General features: G+C 35.9%; 1 protein-coding gene across 3 annotated transcripts in view; it reads left to right on the top strand.

Moving 5' to 3' along the window:
• Positions 1-20,647, top strand: part of MYO1E (myosin IE) — an 88,859-nt gene that overhangs the window by 49,581 nt on the left and 18,631 nt on the right. For all 3 annotated transcript variants that reach the window (XM_032194774.1, XM_032194776.1, XM_032194775.1), the window contains exons 7-19: positions 610-741; positions 1,864-1,998; positions 3,065-3,197; positions 5,311-5,507; positions 6,527-6,607; positions 6,969-7,055; positions 8,279-8,365; positions 9,026-9,193; positions 9,920-10,005; positions 10,595-10,676; positions 11,838-11,944; positions 15,668-15,766; positions 18,762-18,906. In XM_032194774.1, the coding sequence (XP_032050665.1) occupies positions 610-741; positions 1,864-1,998; positions 3,065-3,197; positions 5,311-5,507; positions 6,527-6,607; positions 6,969-7,055; positions 8,279-8,365; positions 9,026-9,193; positions 9,920-10,005; positions 10,595-10,676; positions 11,838-11,944; positions 15,668-15,766; positions 18,762-18,906 (1,539 nt within the window). The remainder of the gene's footprint in view (positions 1-609; positions 742-1,863; positions 1,999-3,064; positions 3,198-5,310; positions 5,508-6,526; positions 6,608-6,968; positions 7,056-8,278; positions 8,366-9,025; positions 9,194-9,919; positions 10,006-10,594; positions 10,677-11,837; positions 11,945-15,667; positions 15,767-18,761; positions 18,907-20,647) is intronic.

The raw sequence follows: 20,647 nt of genomic DNA, 5'->3' as shown, positions 1-20,647 counted from the left end.
AAAGCATCCTTAGAGTTATTTGATGAGAATTAAATACCTCTATTAGTATGTACAGAAAGCAGGAATTATTTTTGTTGTGTCATTATAAAATACTCAAGGTACTGTTGTGAAATAACTACTAACATACTGTAGGTTCTGTTTTTAAAAGTTACACATAGGCTTTACAAATTTGCTATTTGTTCGTAAGCCAACATGAGTGTTAGTACGATTAATGTTTCCCTGAAAAGACAAAATAATTGCCTTTACCTTGCTTCCAAGCAGAACACTGCGTTTGCCATTGGCCATGAATCTGTTACTTTCAGTACAGGTGGGCATTACGGTTTCCTTTATGCTAAGCAAGAGTCTCAGCAATGAAAAAGAAGCCCCTCACTTCCTCTCTACCTTTGCGTTACTGCATGACGTATTATCCCTAGTCTAGCACTGCATAAATGAAGAAAGAAGGGAAGATATGTGATAGTTCAAGATTCTTAGCTCTGGTAAATCTTGAGGTAGCTGAGTCACAATATCGATGATAATTAAATACGCTACTAACCTTCCTTGAGATATAGTACAAGTAGTGCATTATTTACTATTTACTAATCATTCAACAACTTTAATTATTTATTGCAGGGGAAATACTTTGAAATCCAGTTTAGCCCAGGTGGAGAGCCAGATGGAGGAAAAATCTCCAATTTCCTACTGGAAAAATCTCGAGTTGTAATGAGGAATCCTGGAGAGAGGAGTTTTCACATTTTTTACCAGGTCAGAAGCCTACAGCTCTTTTATGAGTTATTTTAAATAACTTGTACCTGTTATTCCTTTTGATTGAAAAGTCATTCTCAACCCAATGAGATTATTGAACACGTTTTCAAAAAGATAATCTGGATATCATTGAGAAACTTCATAGCATCTTAAGGCACCATGTGACAGACCTGTCTAGCTGCCTTTCAACTCTAAAAGGAAAGTACTTCAATATTTCAGAGGCCCAACCTGGAAATTCGGTGTGATCTCCCATATGGAAAAATGCAACAGAATATAATAGAAAATGAGAACTTTCAAACAAATTTATTTTTAAACTGGCTTATATAATTTCACCTTCTGCTTTGGAATTCCGTAGCACTGCTGTGAAAGAGAGATTTAATTCTATTTTGTGGGACACTTAGGATTATATCGGTATGGTGAATTCTCCAAAAATCCTCTCAATTTATGTTACAAAAGGCTTTTCTAGCCTTCGCTGGTCCTTTATTTAAGAGTTTCTTATCTGCTTAAGTGCTGCTGACCAAGCTCTACAAAACTAGAGTAAAGACAGTACATTGTAAGTGACTGTCAACAGCATCACATAAAGTTGAAGTGTTGTGAGGATGGAAAGCTGAGTTGGAGCTGGAATTGCTCCAGGAACTGTGTATTTTCCTTGTCTGAGGCATATGAACAGTTTGCGGTGTCCTGCGAATTTTCCTCTGTGTCTAGGAGAAGCTTTTTGATGCAGGCAGTTCGAAGACTGTATAAGGTTTTGACTACTCCGTGCTGAGATCAGTTTGTTCATTCCTTCCTATTGCAGCTGTATGTCTGCACAACTGTGCCTGCCTTTCAGTAAGTATGGAAAATATGTTGCTCCTGAGGATTTAGGTAAAACATTGAAGACTGGAAAAACAGCTTTGCCTAATCTTTGAGATAAAGATAATAGAAGACATTTACTAAACCATTTATGAGAGAGGGAATGAATATCTGGTTGTTCACTTAGCGAAAAATTAGGAAGGTTACAAACTTTGCACAGTATTACCCTTCTTTCCTAATAATTTCAGACTCAGTCCTGTTTCTGACCAGCTTCATCTGTGCTGAAGGTTGTTATATAATGCCTAATAATATTGGGATTTTATTTTGTAGCTGATCGAAGGGGCATCTTCAGAACAAAAAAGCAGTCTTGGCATTACCACCATGGATTACTATTACTACCTGAGTCTATCTGGGTCCTACAAAGTAGATGACATCAATGACAAATCTGATTTCCAAGAAACACTGGTGGGTTTTTGATGCTGATTTGTGTAGTGGTGCATGTATGTTCACTTCACTGTGAAGCTGTTTTGTGAAGGAAGGTGGTTTTTTTTCCATTCGTCTTTTCTCATAAGGGTGAAAATTTTGAAATTTGTGCACAGATAAATTGTACATTTAGAATCTGGAGTATAAAACGTGAGATGCAAACACACTGAGGAATTTCCATTAGAAGAAAATACAAAAGAGCACCCTTTTAGCTGAATTTTTGGTGGTGCCTTATCTTCTGTTCCTATTTAAAACATCACAACTGAAAGGCTGGATAAAGGGACCTAGAAAGCATAGATTAGAAATCTTCACCCAGTATTGTTGTCAGTTCATTGTGTAACATTTATGGAGGTCACATCAACTTCCTGATTTCCTGTTATTGGAAAATCACTACTTAAAATAAGCATATTAACATGTCTTCTTATTTCTATTTGTAGCACACTTAAAAATGCATTCCAAAAAAAAAATTGTTACTTCTACATTCTAGCTAATTGGGTATTTTGGAAAAAGAGTAAGTTGAAAAGACATTTTGTAAGTTGTCATGGACTCTAGACTGACTCTAAAACACAACGTTGTGCTGAGTCACTCTCTAATAAGTAGCTGAAATAGCCTAAACCAGACAGACTGTGCTACTGTAATGTTGAGAGTCATCCAGTACCTCTTCACAATTGTTAGTCTCAGTAGAAAAACTATGCATAGAAGGAACAAAATCATTGTCTCTTAGGTTCGTTGTTCCCCATTTTGCAGTAAACAATTTATTTTCAGTGTGACACTCAAGGGCAGGTGCTTGTTCAGCACTACATTTTTTCCAGAATTTATTTTGCTAACGCATCTTCTAAATGGTGTAGATGTTTCTGTATATAATTATTAAAAATCAAAAATGCTCATGTAGGATATCTAGTGCTTTTGGATAATTCAGGCTGTAATGTAATTTGGATGTGTTAAGTATTTAAGCTCTTCATAAACTGAAATTTTTAAAATAAAAAATTTAAAAGGACTTTTATGGTGAAAGTAATTGAACAGACTTGTTGACTTTTTTTTCTTCCAGCATGCAATGAGTGTGATTGGGATCTTTGCAGAAGAGCAGGCATTGGTACTACAAATAGTGGCTGGAATACTTCATTTGGGAAACATCAGCTTCAAAGAAGTTGGCAACTATGCAGGAGTGGAAAGTGAAGAGTGTAAGTACCTCTGGAAACTGTTACAGAATTAGCAGTGGGCTGAAACCCAGATGGCATGAGCTGAACTGCCATCTTGAGCTTCTTATCCAAACACAGTGCATCATTTCTTTTAGTGTGAGGCTGTTAATTTAGGTTTTTCCAAAAACAATAATGGTACTGAGGCCCCTGTTCTGTCTAGTACAATGCCATTGACTTTAACAGAAATGTAATTTTGAATTTAGGAAATCTTTTTCCAGCCTTTAAGCATGAAATAATTGAAATTGTGAGAACGTCTTTCAAGCAAACTTAAATGTATTCTCCATTCAGTGCATCAACAGTCATTCATAAAATTAAAAAAAAAAAAGTCTCTTAATGGTTTGTCTGACATCATCCTCACATGGAAGCAGCTACCAACTTGTAGAGTATCTCTAGTCTCAGGTACACAGTTAGTGCTTGGGCGTACATGCACACATCCAACAGAGTAGCCTTGAAAATGCATTGAAGATCAGAATTTACATACTACAAGTGTTATCTTCCTTGTCTCAAATTTCTCATTCCATGCTTCATTATCAGATACATCTACCCTGGAAATATTTCCTTATTAGTAATGTACTGACCTGGCATCCTTGCGCTCTTGCTGCTATTTTATATCAGATGGTGGTGAGGCACTGGAACAAGTTCCCCAGAGAACTGTGGATGCCCCATCTCTGCATGTGCTCAAGGCCAGACTGGATGGGGCTTTGAGCAACCTGGTCTAGGGGGACGCGTCCCTTCCTGTGGCAGAGGGTTGGAACCAAATGATCTTTAAGGTCCCTTCCAACCCAAACCAGTCTATGATTCTGCATTAAGAGTGTAGAGTTATATTGTGTTTGGTTCTGCTTCCCTTACGCTAAATCATCAGCACAGTGAAGGAGGAGTTTTTGAGGTGGCTCTTATCATTATACTTTCCTCATAAATTCTTACAGTAATATTGGCTAAATATTTATTCTGGAATCTTTACAGTATATGTGAGCATATTTGGTCTATACTTCCCTACAGTCTCTTGCCTTTTAAAATACATGATGTTTAACCTTTTCATGTTCTCAGTGAGTTATCAGAGATGCTGCTATAGACTCAACTTTGGATAGTTCCTTGGTTACTAGTACCCTTGGGTAAATTTAAACAGTTTCCTGATTGTAATCAGAAAGCTGTCAGTTATTAACAGTTCTAAAAATACTGTTGGATTAACGTAGTAAAGGGTTTAAAGAAGCCAGATCATGCTGTCATATTACAGATGTGTAAAGCTCAAATGGCCGCTGTCCTAGTGATTATTTTACATCTTCCTCACACCAGTAGAGCAGATCTGAAAGTAATGGAACATGAATGAAACATTGTTAGAGGATTATGTGGTTTAGTGGAAGCACAACAGTAACTCCAAGAGACCTACCCTTGGGAGCTATTTCCATATGCTCTTAAGCAATTTCTTTTTTCCCATTCCTTAAGGTGTGTGACACCTGCAGCTAACATCTGCTCTATGTGCTAAAATGCAAATACTGGACTTGTGGCTGCTTATTGCACAGATGTGTATTTTTCTGCTCTGCTTTTATACAATGGGAACCAGAATTTTCCCTGTAGTTTCAGAATAAGGGTTAAAAAACAAATAAATGGAAGGGAATTTAAGATTTTTTGCAATATTCTTAGAAAGGGAAAGGATTTTAGGAAGCAATAGTACTCTTTTCTTATTATACTTTATACGTTTCATGTATTTACACATTTTTTTTCAATTGCTTCAGTTTTATTTAATATGTGAGCTTTGTGTTTTCCTCCCATCTCCTCCAGCCACTCCATCAACCACATAGTTCAAAACTATGGCTTAAGACAGTTCGAAGGACTGAAGGTACAGAAATAGATGACTACTTTACTTTGAGGTGGTTTACCTTAATTAAAATCCACGTACGCAAGGACCTGAACATTTCCTTGAGGAGCTTAGAGGAATTTTTAAGAAATAAATGCCTATTTATTTTTTTAAAGCTGCATGCCCCATGAGGTTTATTACTGCTGTTTGTTACTAGTGATACAACTATTTTTTTTTTCTTTTATTCTGCACTGGTTTAGCGTATAAGTCATAATCTAGCAACCTTGATTTTTCTTACAGTTTTGGCTTTCCCTGCTTTCCTCCTGGGAATTAACCAGGACCGCCTAAAGGAAAAACTGACCAGCAGACAGATGGACAGCAAGTGGGGAGGCAAATCTGAGTCCATTAATGTAACACTAAACGTGGAACAAGCTTGCTACACCAGGGATGCACTGGCCAAGGCCCTTCATGCCCGTGTTTTTGATTACTTGGTGGATGTAAGTTGTATTTGCTTGATTCTATTGAAGTATTGATACAGTGGGAATGTTCCTTGCAGAGCTTTTTTTTTTTTTTTTTTCACCTGGTATGTGTTCCTTTGCCTAAGCTTTAGCAGCAGCACTGAGCAGTGCAGTGGGAACACAACCACATACAGGGCACTGATTATATGAGAAATGCTACACTTCCTTTGAAGCAAATGAGCTGTGCTTTCAGCACTGTATTTGTTCAGTCTCTTGCCACAACTGACCTGTGTGATGTTCTGACATCTCCTTTCTGTCACCATCCATACTTCTCTGAAATCAGTCTTATTTTTCTCCTACAGAATTGAACATTTTCAAATGAGCAGAATAAATAGGTTATGTTACTTGTCCCCTGTTCTCTTACCCTACTCTCCTGCAGAGAATCTCCTTCAGCATCCTGATACTGTGGCATTTGAGCAAATGCTCAAACTGCACTTTCCATGCTGCAGTGCTTTCTATTCAGGATGACGCTGTAGGCTGAATTGGCAGGGGATAAACCTTACCTTTGGCCACAGATGTTAGCTAGATTAAATGAAGTCTGCTCATCTGCTCTGTGTTGGCACTGCTAGTATCTCAGAAGCCTTCCTGTTCATGACAGTTCTGAAATTCCTGCTATATGAAATAGGGGAATACAGAAATTAGTGAAAAAAATCATGTTACTATCTGCAAAACACATCAAATATCAGACTTAAAGCTGGTCTGTTTTTTTGTTCATTCTTTTTTTCTTCAACTGCACTGAGCCAGTTACTCCAAAGGAGAGATTTTTACAAACAGAAAATCCAAAGGCTCACTGACTTGGAAAACAGGGTAGTATACTGTTAATTTCCTAGATATTAATAACACTTTATTAAAAAGTAAAGTACCCTATTAAATACATATGTATTCCATTCCAATATGTTATTTCTGAAGAAACACTGTATTTATATAAAGATTTATGAATATACAATTTAAATATTTTAAGCTTCACTTTGTTTTATGTTTTTTGTTTGTTTTGTTAGTCCATTAATAAGGCTATGGAGAAGGACCATGAAGAGTATAATATTGGTGTCCTCGATATTTATGGCTTTGAAATATTCCAGGTGAGACGATGCAACATTCAGCATTTGAGCTGATTTGACCTGACAGTTTTTTGTTATTAGAAGGGAAAAAATCTAACAGGAAAAAAAAAAGTTTGGGGGCAGAATAGAAGCCAAAAAAAGACAGCTTCTTAGACATTAAGTTCTTGCTGCTAATGTCTCACTTAGTAAACACAAAATATTGAAGAAAATTCAAAGAAACTAGGTCATTGATCCTAAAACAAAGATCTGAGATTACACACAACACCTATAAAATTAGAAACCTATCCATCATTGACAATATTTCTATGAAGCTTCTCCTACTATTACCAACATAAGAACTAAGAATTACTGCATGAGAATAACTTTGTTTCTTTTTCTGTAGAAAAATGGCTTTGAGCAGTTCTGTATCAACTTCGTTAATGAAAAACTGCAGCAGATTTTTATTGAACTGACACTGAAAGCAGAACAGGTAACCAGACATTATTTTTGACTTCACAGAATGAGCTATCATTTTCTCAGTTGGTAGAAAAAGTGAGGTTTCATCATCTGTTAACAATAAAATTTGCCTTGTTAAGCAAGAAACAAAAAAAAACAAAACAAAACAAAATAAAATCTTTGCTGTTGGCTAACCCTAAAAATGTAAACCAAGCGAGTCCGTCATACTGTGTACTAATGCAGTCATATGACTGCCTAGACTTGCTGCGTACTCTGACTCACTGACAGGAATGGAAAACTGCAGTTCTATTCCATCCCTGTGCTTTCATTGGACATGACAGAGTAAAATGGGAATACTTTTCTTAGTTTCCTCCACACCCATTCCCCTCTCCGTTTCTTTTTTTTTTTTTTTTTTTTTTTTTAATGTATACAAAATAGATCCCCGTGGCAAATGCGCAAATATTCTGTGTATTTGCATTTCTCTGCTCACAGTCTCACTGAAAAACCCCTCTTTATGTGAAGGGAGCTTCTGCATGGGAGGGCAGACATAATGCAGCTGAGACAGTAATTGTGTACAGTATGAGCTCAGGCCTGGCACCGACTTCAGGACAGTGTTTTCGAGAATGTGCATACACAATTGCCTTTGTATAAAAGAAACTGATCAATGCAATTGAGCACACAAATAACCTTGTAAGTGTCTAGCTAAATTCATATGTATGCAACTGAGTGAATCAGTTTAATCAAATTTCAGCATGATTTTTATTCCAGTCTCTGTCCTTATGGTCATAGTAATTGTATACAGAAATAAAAAGTAGAGCTGTCTCCATTTTATGTCCATTTCTGAATGTGTTATTTTGAGGGCCTGATTTTTGATATGCCTGTCATAAACTTATTTTGTAAAATACTTTAGAACATGGATGCTTAATTGCATTGTCAAGATAACATAAAGCTCATTTTGTTGCTATTTGCAAAGGACTTTGACAATAAATGCACTGGCAAAATACTCCTGCTGGTCTTAGTGACTACTCAATAGCTATGAGAGACAAAAGAATGTGCAGAGAGCACAGAGAAGGATCCTAATTCTGCTCTTAGGTGTAGAGAGCTGGCTTTAATCATCATATGGGTCATTCCTCTTCTTTACCCAGAAACAGAGTTGACAGGTTTTTCTAAGCATAGAGTATATATGTAGTATATTGTAGATCTGCTGCTAGAGCTGTGGTGCATGGGAATATTTGCATTTTTCCTCTTACTTAACAGGAAGAATATGTGCAAGAAGGAATCAGATGGACTCCAATAGATTATTTTAACAACAAAATAGTGTGTGACCTGATAGAGAACAAAGTGGTAAGTAATTGGCATAAACAGATGGAAAAAAAAAAAAAAAAAGAAAAAAAGAACTGTCTCTAAAATATTTGGGCAACTGCTTTGCTGTCAAGAACATTCATGAGAAAAATGCAAATACTGTTGTTCAGTAACTGAGTCATACTAAGCCTATATATAAATCTTACATAAGGTATCTTATAAGATCTTACAAGAGCTCTAAGATATGTTATTTAAGATATTGGCCAAAAAGAGAACCATAAGATAGTATGTTTGATAAACATGATTGAAAAATTCACTGGTTGGAAATTACTTTATCCACCTAAATTTGTCATCAATTTCATGACATATGCTCCTGTATACATTAGGTAATTTTTGGTAATATACATAGGTATTTTTTGGTGGAATGAGAAAGAAGATTACTTTGCAAAGTTTTCTAAAAAGTTCTTAACAGGCCTAATTTCCGACTCTGTCACTAGCATTACATGGACTTGTATCTCTCGTTAAACTGTTTACATGCTAGTGTACAAATTAACCTTTACTATGAACTGTATAGATTGATGGAGATTTCTTCCTGCTGTGACTTTGCTCTCATGTTTTTGTACTAAAGAATTTTCTTTTGGGGGTAGGCATTGAGCTTTTTTTTTTTTTTCCTCACTTTGTTGTTTTCCTCAAATGCATTAGAATCCCCCTGGAATTATGAGCATTTTAGATGATGTATGCGCCACAATGCATGCAGTGGGAGAAGGAGCTGACCAAACACTGCTGCAAAAACTCCAGATGCAGATTGGGACTCATGAACATTTCAACAGCTGGAACCAAGGATTTATCATTCATCATTATGCTGGAAAGGTAGTATGGAAAATCATCACTGAATTCCGCATAATGCACTTATAAGGAAAAAGAACAGTCATGAAGGGAAGGGGGAAGTATTACCTCTAGAGGGCTATTCTGATTTTAAATAGGCATATTATCCTAGGAGACAGTGCCATCCTTTCTCAACGCATGGAACTTAAAACACACATGCCCTGACATAGGTCCCTTACTTAGGATAGATGTCTGGGCCTTGCTGCTGTCAACTGTTTTAAAAAAATCTAGTATTAAATGTAATAAATACCTCAATCTTCATTGTCAGTTATAATAGTAGTAGGTTTAAAGCATTCAGGCATAAAAATGATCCTTAATGTACTAGTCAAATTAGAAATATATACAGATCCTGTATACAGTTACTTGGGCATATTTCTCAGACTATTCATGATTTCCTGCTGTTGTATTGAATAACAGTAAACCCTTATTGTGCTAAATATTTTTATTCTATAAAGTATTGAAATCACACGCATTATATTCTATTCACCAGTGTCATTTTTCTTCTTTGAGTTCAAGTATATGGATTAAATTCCTTTGTTGTGAAAGAGTTAACTAATATATGCAGGAATTTTTTAATCCCTATACTGCCTTTAAGTAATACTAGACTAACCACAAAGTTCAGATCAGCTACTGATGAGGACAGGATATAAATTTTCTGTAATTATTGGGTTCTCAACTTACCACAAACAATCAATTTCCACCTTGGCCCAGGTATCTTATGATATGGATGGATTCTGCGAGAGAAATCGGGATGTTCTTTTCATGGACTTGATTGAACTCATGCAGAGCAGTGATTTGTACGTAAGCAAAACTTGCTTAAAGCTAGGAATAATGTGCTAGTTCAGATGGATGCAGAGGGCCTGACTACTACTTTGCAACATGTCAACTGATTTGCATAAAAATGGAAATGAACCATCACAGAAAAACAGCATCACTTGCATTGTACTCAGTCTTCATTTTCTGCAAATCTCAGTAATTATGTAAGGTACCAAAGTGTCAGAATTAGGTAGTATATTGATAAATGTTTTTTTGACCTCAAAGCAGGCCATCACTGATTTGGCATTATCTCAGAACAGGAACTATTTTAACGTAAACGTTTTTTTATTTATTTTAACTAACTGAGGCTTTTTAGGAAGTGCTTTTTGCTTTGAGTCTTGAAATCTGTTATCATGTGTCTTTACGAGGCTCACTAAAATACTGAGGGATCTCTGTGAGGAATGAAGCTCTTGGAAAATAGTAATCTTAAAATAGATTTGATACAACTCTGGGTTAACATAAATAGCTCTTTATATTCTACTCAAATATCAACTTTAACAGCATATTCCTTGACATTCCAGCATTTAATTGTCTTTCTATTCCAACGCTATTTTGTTTATTCTTTTCTAGGCCTTTTATAAAGGCTTTGTTTCCTGAAAATCTTCAAGCAGACAAGAAGGGTCGCCCTACCACTGCAGGCAGTAAAATCAAAGTATGACTAATTTTTTGTTATATTATTGTGTGTTTGTGCAAGTTTAAAAAAAAAAAATAGTAGTCTTTGCTTGTTTTTATTATCCAGATATTTTTGAAGATAGACAGTGGAGTGTTCTGACTGCAAAGCAATGCATTGTTTCAGCTGTTAGAATCATGTTTTGCCCAGCATCACTGTTCATTAAACCTTTTGTTCATCTGCATTCTACAGCAGTGAATTTTCCAAATGAGCAATTGATGGTAGTGATAATACTACTTGCATGTGCATAGTGAATGAGCCCCTTTACTCAGCCACTTGATATCCTACAAATAACTACAGATAACTAGTCTCTTTATAGTGCAGAAATGCAGCAGAGCCTGACCCTACACCCACTGAAGTTAACAGAAGTCTATCTATTGACCATAGTGTGGGCTGAATAAAGCAACAAGTGTTAGAAGGCGTCTCTTTTTTTTTTTGAGACTGGTTGTAAAATACATGCTTAGATGATATACTTACTTGAAGACTTTGGAAATCAATATTTTTTCAGTGTCTTTCCTTATATCTTACCCTGACAGTTAAGCTCACCTAACACATTCCCCATGATATGCATTCCCCACTCCCTGTTTTTATATAGTAGTTTAAATATATTACATGGTTGGAGATAATAGTGCCTTCTGTTTACTGAAAATGTTTTCCTGAGGTGAGAGACTTGTGGAAGGTGTTGAGTTTCTAAGTGGATGTGTTTATACATCTTTTACATACATATTCATAGACACCAACATGGGTAAGTTTTAAATAATAAGAATAAAATTATTTGAGTGAGCAAAAGTGATTTGCAAAAACACAGGAACAAAGAGCAGAAAATTTTCCAGTAATATAAAGATAATAGCATCCTTTCCTTAATTTTGGATGTTTGTAGTATTAAGAGGTGGTTTTTGTTTTGGTTTGGTTTTACTTTCTCCCTCTCACCTTACACATACATGCACATACATGACTTTTTCTGTACATTGTTTCCGGGCTAGAAGTGCAGGTCTGCTACTGCTATATATTATCCCAAGACAGTTCTGGAGAAAAGGACCAAACCCAAATGGATCATCAGTAGATGTTTGATGTTTTTACAACTCTCTCAGAGGATTTACTCTCTTTAGGTCAGATCTTATTATTTTTTCCTTGATTTTACAGAAACAAGCAAATGATCTTGTTGGCACCCTGATGAAGTGTACACCCCATTACATTCGCTGCATCAAACCAAATGAAACAAAGAAACCTCGAGACTGGGAGGAGAGCAGGTATGTGCATAAGCAGCCAAAAAAAAAAGCCACCAAAAAAATCATGATCTTTAATCCTATAACCTACAGACAATAAATAGGGCACATGATCTAAATAAGCAGTTAGTAGATGAAGTTCTTAGTTGTTTTTTTCATATCAGTTAGAGATGATCAAAATTCGCAGAATATGTAGCAGTAAAACTATAAGTATATTAAAGACTTTGTTTTCCATGTGGAATTTGCACACCAAATGCATTATACATCAATTCTAACTTTTGCTCTGTGCTTTGAAAACAGCTTCTATTAGATAGCTGAAAGCCAACAAGACATTTGTATTTGCTGTCATGTATCAAACAAGAAAAACAGAAAAAAAGTGTCTATAGCAAAGAAATATAGGTTTCATGTTTTTTTTTATTTTCCAACATTTAGGTTTCATTAGCCAGCTCTTTAAAGAGAAATAACTAGAATATCATTCATACAGACATTGAATAGATGCCTAAATCATTAATTAGGTTTATTGCATCTGTTTTAAGTCACCTTTAACCATGTGGTACTTTTTAACATCTTCATAATATCTAAAAAAAAAAAAAAAGATACATTTCTTTCTTGTACTGAGGTCAAGTACAGTATTTAACATTTTTAATTATATACCAAGTACTTCTGGTATTGGTAGAAGTGCTGATAATAGCAATTAGTTATTTTTGTCACAGTGAAACGATTTGTGAAGTCTGATAAAGAATATTCTTGACCACATCAACAGCATGCCAGAATTCACTTCCTGCTTATTTGGCACACAGACTAGCACAATTACATGCAGATGTAGAGCACTTACAGAAGCCACAATCATGACTGCCCCTTGAAAGTGTCATTTAGGTCTTGGCAGTAAACGATAGACCCTCTTTCTCTAGCTTTTCCCACCTTTTAAAAATCCTACTATGCAGCACTTAATTTCTCACCCACACTGGGACCAAAGGAGGAAAGTTATTCTAGTGAAAGTATGTCTAAAAGTTGTAGCAAAGCAAAAAGTACAAATTGGGGGCACTTTAAAAATCAATCATTTACATATTGGAAAACAGGCCTATTATTGTGGGAAGTGTTGCTAGGAAACCAGTGAAACGAAACAAAACAAAAAACTAATCCTGACAAAAGGCCAGCTTTCAGGAAGCCCATTTTGGAATAAAAGTGGGTAAGATTTCTCCCCCCTCCCAACAGGGATGGTATTTAGCAAATGCAGCAACTGGTGACACTAAGATAAATGAAATACAGATGACTGTATAGTATCAAACTCAACTACAAATAGAATTAGTTCTTAGGATGGTAATCCTTCATCCCTGTTTACAAATACTAACATTCTTTCCCTTTTCAAACCATTTCTCATATATTCTGACATCATATTGTATACATATGCTGTAACATTTAGTGAAATTTGCAGGAAAAATAAATGTAATTATATGCATATATCAACTCAAAACTTCAGCTTGTTTAATTTTGTCATTTCATGATTTTACCATGAGAAAGTTCTGCTGAGGGAAACAAAAATGCAACTGAGTATGTGTTATTTTTCTGAATGTTGCAGTAGTGTTTTTGGTTTTCTTTTGTGATCATTCAGTCTTGTATCACACACATGCTGCCATACTTAAAAATATGATGGGAACAGTATATTTAATCTGCTTATTAGTAGCATATTACTAGACAGCGGAAGTGTTATCAAGTAAGGAGAAACTTCACAAAAGCCCATCCTCATGCTCATACAACCCATGTCACTTCAGCCTTCTACAGCTGTTGAATAATTTCAGATTGTTTTGTACTTTAAGATAGACCTCGTATAATACCTAAACCTTGTATAATACCTTAGTTATTCAAAAAATTGGGGTGTTCCTTGAAATGTGTTTTTGTTCAGATCCTGGCACAGCCACTTGGACGTGTATTCAAAATTGCTGCATTAGCTGAATTCCCAGACCCTGACCTGCTTGAGGTTGATGCCTGGAGGGAGTTCAGTGTGCCTTTTCTCAGAAAGAAAAAGAAAAAAAGAAAAATGTCTCAAATTCTGTGTTGCTGGACACTAATACTGGCAGGACAGTAAGAAAAAGGGAGTAATACTGTTGCTGCAGTGCATTATTCCAGATGTGAACAGGAAGGAAAAGCTATAAACAGGAAAATGTATTTTTGTCTATCAATTTTCTACTGTTACTGTACCAGAATTTTTGGAGTAGGTTCAAAACATACTTTATTCCTTGAACACAGCAAGTTAAGATGTGCAGTTTTTTTATTATAAGATAAAAGAGCAGCGTCTCTCTGTAATAAAATACCTCTAAAAAGAAATAACCACAGGGCTTCTGTTATTTGTAGCATGGGATTTCAATTTTTTTCCCCTTATACTGAGTCATGTGAAAAGAATGTCTCTACCAAAAAAAAAAAACAAAAAACAAGTGATGAAATTTATATTGAAATTTAGCATTTCAAAATACCTAAAGAAATAATACCAAATTAACCTAGAGGGTTTTCAAGATTTGAAATATCTTGATTCATAAAATTGGTGAAACGGTACTTTAAAAAGGATTAAAATTAAATGGTTCCTTACAGACTCACTTTTTTTTTTTTTTTAATAATATGAAGAATTTTTATATACTGTTCATTAAATTTACAGGACTAAAATCTTAACTTACTTCTGACTGAAAGCTAAAGCTTGCATAATTTGCCCTATAAAAAAAAACAACAGAGCCCCTGGAACACCACATTTCAGAATTAAAAGCTGACATTGCTTCTTTCAACCACATGACTTAGATGAGAAAAGTAAAGAAATGCAAAGGAAAACAGCACAAATTGTACATTGTTAGCAAAGTTAACTGAAATTCTTCAAATCAAATCTCCAAGCATTAAAAAGCAGACTAGTAGGATATGTAAGAAAGAACTTAAAATATGTTCCACAGCTCCAGAGACAGGAAAAGGTGCCAAAAGATTTATGGGGAAATACTTGTTCCTTGTTTAGAACCTGAAAGAGTTTTGCATGAGGGAAATGTAATGGTGTTGGGATAACAATGTTTCAGCTTGTGTGTACAGCAGAATCACCCCACAGCCATTAATTAACACTTTCATCTGGACTAGTACCAGCTCAGTTTTTGTTTAGAATTAAAGTATGCCATGAGCAAACTTACCAGGCACGCTTCTGCAAGTCTTATGCCTATCCTCAGATCCTCCCTTTGCAATATGGTAAAGTCAAGAACAGTGCTAGCTTTTCACGAATATATTGCCCAAGGTCTCCTATTTCTGATTCTGTGTGTGCTGGAAGTTCAGAATCTGGGCCTCTCCCCTCTCCTCAGATGCAGTTCTTCTCCAGAACAGCCAAAAATGAGCTGTGTGCAACTGTCAATGTTTGAGCTATATAAACATAGGTGAAAACTACAATAAAAGAATGCAATTTCCCACTGCCTGGAATATCAGCTATGTAATTGTGTAGGTAGTTATTTGGCTTTTTATGGGTAACGTTAGTGAAGAAATCTATACATGAATTAGGAGGTAGGTAGGTAGGCTACAATAGGGAATGCTACAGTAAATTTCCTGCATATATTTCAGTAATGTAGTCTACCTGCGCTGAGTATTTGTTCTGCCATGCAGTGTGCCTGGTAATATGCAAGAATAAATAGATTCATATATGAATTTTATTATTTCATATGTGCATGAATTTTACAAGTAGTCTTCTTTACTTCTAAAAATAACAGATTTTAAATCTTGTTTTGTCCACAGGGTAAAACATCAAGTGGAATATTTAGGTCTTAAAGAAAATATTCGAGTACGAAGAGCTGGCTATGCCTACAGGCGGGTTTTCAAGAAGTTTTTGCAGAGGTAGGATAATACTAATTTTGAAATATTACAGTACAATTGTTTACATGATGAGGAAAAAAAGAAGTTGCAATTTTTAAGCGCTTCTCATGTCCCACTTTTCCTTTCTCCTATTTACCTTTATCTAGGCTATGCAGAGATTTAAATGTATCTTAAAGACTGTCTATTGTTGTCTTTGAAAGTCTTTTCACTTTCCTGTAAACTTGCTGAAGAATTCAGTTTTTTTGTAGTCTTTTGAAAGGGTTGCTGAAAGTTAGAACTGAAGTCAAGAGAACTTAGAGTTAGGAGCTGTGTGTTCTGGAATCTGAGGGTAGCTCTCCAACTGCTCTCTGCCAGTGACAGGATAGGCAAAGAAATATGTGCCTGCCATTCCGCTATTTCAGTGCAAATTCATACCGTAACGTGTGGACTCCATTTTCATTATGAAATAATTTTTAATCCTATTTTTTTCTTTATCTTCAAGCCCAGACATAATAAACATGAATGTGCTTCAGAGTATAAAACCTTATGTGAAGGCTACTGCTGAGACAGAATAACAGATAATAATGAGTATGAAATCTAGCCTAACAGTTGTCAAACACTGATTATGAGGGCTGTGTCTAGAAATCTGCCTGAGGTCTGCACAGAGGAAAGCCACATGGTGTTTCTGGAAGGTGAATAGATTTCTATACTTCATTTCATGTGCAGAGATCCACAAGCAGCTGAAACCATTCTCTGTGGAATTCATCCATTTGTTTCAAATCTGTTTTGTAAAATTTAACAATTTAAGAGTAAACCTTGTCCTGCAACCTTTCCATTCACAGTTCCTAATATGCAGAACAACCTGTTCTGACACGATGAGTCAGTGTGAGTAAAAGTGGGCTGAGGCATGGGATGGTCAGGAAATGCATGCTTGTACATTTGTTTTCATTGGGAGCTACTTGGCATCTTGATGTAAGAAGAGATTTTGGGGCTGAATAGACTTTTATGTACGAAATTTACATTTGCATGCAAAAAGCTGATGTCACTGAAAAGGCCTGTGTGTTTCAAAGCATAACCAATCTGAAAGCTGAACTCCATACTCAGAGATAGGACCTAACTCCATACTGTGAATCTGTAATAGATAATATTTTTGATCTTTTTTTTTTTTCTTGGAATTGTTACACAGCATTTTAAGAACACAGTCGTGCTGAAGTCCCTCATAAGCCCAAATTACATTTAAAGTCACAGAACCTATATATACAGATACCAACACAACCAGTTTAATGAGAAGTATGCAGAAGTACATTGGAGGAAAGTGCTATTCATTCCTAAACAGCAGTGGACAATGATAGAATTGATGCACATAACATACTAAATTCCAGAATTGTGATATGCTCAGTTGGTACATGTTACAGTATAATATAGTTTGTTTTTTTCTTTTTTTTTTTCTGCCCATTAGACTTGTAACAACTGTAAATTATGTGAAGCTAGTCTAAGTTTATGAAAAAGCAGTTCTAATCTTTTCTTATTCTGTACCTGAGAACTTTACTTACATTAAAAGATCTTCAGTCATATTTTTCCCAATGTCCTCCTTTATATAGCTTAGATGTAGGAAAGAATTTGTAACATGCTGAAATGTAGTGTCAAATTAAGTTTTGTGAGGGGTTGCACAACTTTGATTGCCTTTATTAACTTCAGCACCTTTATATTCAGACTCCATTATCCAACTAGATTGTTGGAGTTACACGATGAACCTGCAAAAGAGGCTGTTAAATAAGCTGGAAGTTAGTTTAACTTACAACTCCTCCTTACTACTACACATCTATCTATCCCATAATACTGATAAGTAAATTATACTGTCTCTATACAGACTATATGTAATGGACATCTGTAACATAACAAAAGTAGCTCTTATGACATAACATCATGCTAGTGTCTGAGTATTTGTTAACTAACTTCAACAGGAGAGCAGTATGGACCCTTTGAATCTCACTGAATTTTGTTTGCCTTTTCTTTTCATGTACATGCTATTTAGAAGTATTGTGTTTTTTGTGATATGCTCCTTTTTAACTGTTTGTTATTTTTATGTGGTATTAAGTTGCATGACACTGTTTCTGCTTCTGGCTAGATAACAATTTAGATATGACACAATAGAGAAATGAACATTTCCTGAATAAAGTTTCTAACGACTTGTGTGATTTTGAGAAATTTTATTAGAAGCTGCCTAAATCTTCCTAAGAAACGTGAACTTGGGAATTACAACAAACTAAATTCCATACTCTATCAGTTTTTTCATTAATTTAATAGTTTCACTAATATAAGCATGGGAGTATTATGAGACAGAAAACTACTCACTGCTACCTATCAAAGACATGGTATTACAGCACTTCCCTGCCTCCTTTCCTAGCTGTTTGTATGGTCAGTTGACCTCAATGTTCCCTCCAGATAGCACCAACATCACAGTATCTTCCCTCCTGTAGCAGGTGCCAAGCCAAAGGCTTTCTGGGATAAGGCCAAGACTGGCTCCTTGCTAAATGCGGACCAGCTGTTGTTAACAGGTGCGTTAGGAGCACGAGCTGTCCGCTTGCTCATAAACACAATAGACCTTTGTAAGAATACGGAAGACAAAGGCTTGAGTGGGAAATTGATCCCATACTTGGGAAAAAAATCTAGCATATTAAGGATATGGAGGTACTTAAACTTGCACCGTAAGTCCTTGCTAGTAAATAATCTTGCTCTGGCTTTATGGAGAGCAGAGCAGAACTTTCTGTAATTAACCACTGCAGTTACCAAATAGTTAACTTAGGATCTGGAAATGGGAGACTCGTGGACAGTTGCCATTCTTGATGCAGCTGTTTTGTCTCGCTAAGCAAAAAACACCTTAATATTCTGCATCTTCCCATGCTCTGAGCTTCTGTAATTCCTACCAAGGTAGTCAGTATGCCCCCTGGGTAATAATACTAAGAATCAGTGGTATTCTGCTGCTGCTCTTTGCTGTTTTAACTTCTTTTCCTTCTTCTTTTCCTTGGTGGTTAAGATACGCCATTCTGACCAAAGCAACCTGGCCTTCCTGGAAAGGAGAGGAGAAGCAAGGAGTTCTCCATCTGCTTCAGTCTGTCAACATGGATCCTGACCAATACCAACTAGGGAAATCCAAAGTCTTCATCAAAGCTCCGGAGTCTGTAAGTGTGGTAGGACATGAGTCTATAAATATGAAGCTTTAGCTGAAATCAGAGGCCTGCCCACTCAGAAGTTTCACATGATAGGGTGGGAGAAATATCAGAATATAAGTCAGGCTGGGCAGGCCTGTCACAGATGCCTCAAGTCTGTGGGTGCAGTAGAGATTCTAGTCGCTTCATTGATGGGTACAGTATAAGGACGCTGCAGAAGTTTGACACACAAGGAGCATTAAATACATGAAGAGATGAGATACGCAAGGATGCTTTGCACGCTTTGTCAGGTTACATATGATGTTCCATCAGTGAATCTGTCATTTGAAGGAACGCGATGGTTTGAGAAGATATCTGTAGCCATTAGTCCAAGAAAACAGGTGCTTTTCTCAGTATAAGAACTACTGATGGAAATAAGAGAATAGCAACAAATATAGTAATGATATGTTATATATTATGGAGTAAATCAATGTCACAGGATGACTGTAACTTGAAATCCCATCCTGAAAGAACATTAGGTAGTCAGATTAAGACTTTTTTTCCCATGGCTTTTAAATTGCACAGTGTTGGAAAAAAAGTTCTTATATCACTCATACATCATTCAGGAAACTTGTCAAGGAAGAAAAGTACTCAATCCACCATCCTGTGTTCCTTATTTATTAGTAGCAGGTGACTTCTCGGTGCTTTGCCTTAAGTTACACATCAAAATAAGAGCAGAATATTTCTGTTGCTGTAATTTTCAGAAAATTTTTGGTTTTGTTCTGTATGGTAGGCAGTAGATTCAGGCAGTAGACTCTGCTATGCCCATTCACATGGTAAAAGCTCAGAGGGAAAATACTTGTCCAAGTCTTAAAATTGTTTCTACCATGAATAGGGTAAGTCTCATCTGTTTATATAATAAAGCATTATAGTGTTCAAGGTGTATAGGGTATCTGAATACTTGGATGCATGTTGACAGAACAGGAACTTCTAGTAGAGGATTATTTTCACTTCAATATTGCAGTCAATGAGACTTAACCAGCTAATTATAAAGAAGCATGAGCTTTGTTTGCCTTCCACTGTAGCACAGGTCATGATTTATTTGTTAAGATTTTGGTGAGTCTTACAGAGTTGGTGTGATAGTCTTGGTCATCAGTGAATGTCATTCATATCTTTTCTTGTGACAACAGTTAGGACTTTCAATCCTTTGCTGATGACTTCAAGTTTATGATATGGCAGTGGCAAATACCCATTCTGGTCAAGTAGCAGTTTAGAGTAATACAGATTACTTAGTTGCTTGTAATTACAAGGGACCAGAATTAGTAATTTAAGCAGCATCTTCTAGTTTGTCTTATGCTGTAGAAAATTGTTTTTTCCTGTTTTCACTGTGAAATTATTTTGCATCCATTGTAGTAAGTTTCAAACCCAATGCAATCTCAGTTTGGGAGATAAAGAAACCAAAATAATTTGCATAAAGGCCACTTTCTTGATGCTATGCTATTTTCAGGAAAAAATAGTTTAAAGTTTTAATCTATTTTTCTGTTTTATATAATAAACTGTAAGGAAATAAGCTTCTCTGAATGCTGAAAGACCCTAAGCTTTGGTATCCTTGCCCCTTACAAGAGGGCAGATTTCCAGCAGCCATATCTTCAAAGAAAGGAATGAAAATGTTTGCTGGTACCAATCTTCTATTTAATAGCTAAATGGTTCAACTAGTCACTTAGGATCGATGCATCCAGTGCAGCCTACTCTGAAGTAGCTAAAACCTTAATCT

Source organism: Aythya fuligula, chromosome 11 (assembly GCF_009819795.1).
Source record: "Aythya fuligula isolate bAytFul2 chromosome 11, bAytFul2.pri, whole genome shotgun sequence".
NCBI classification, from domain to species: Eukaryota; Metazoa; Chordata; class Aves; order Anseriformes; family Anatidae; genus Aythya; species Aythya fuligula.
The sequence above is the reverse complement of the archived record's forward strand: the minus strand, read 5'-3'. Positions and strand labels throughout refer to the sequence as shown.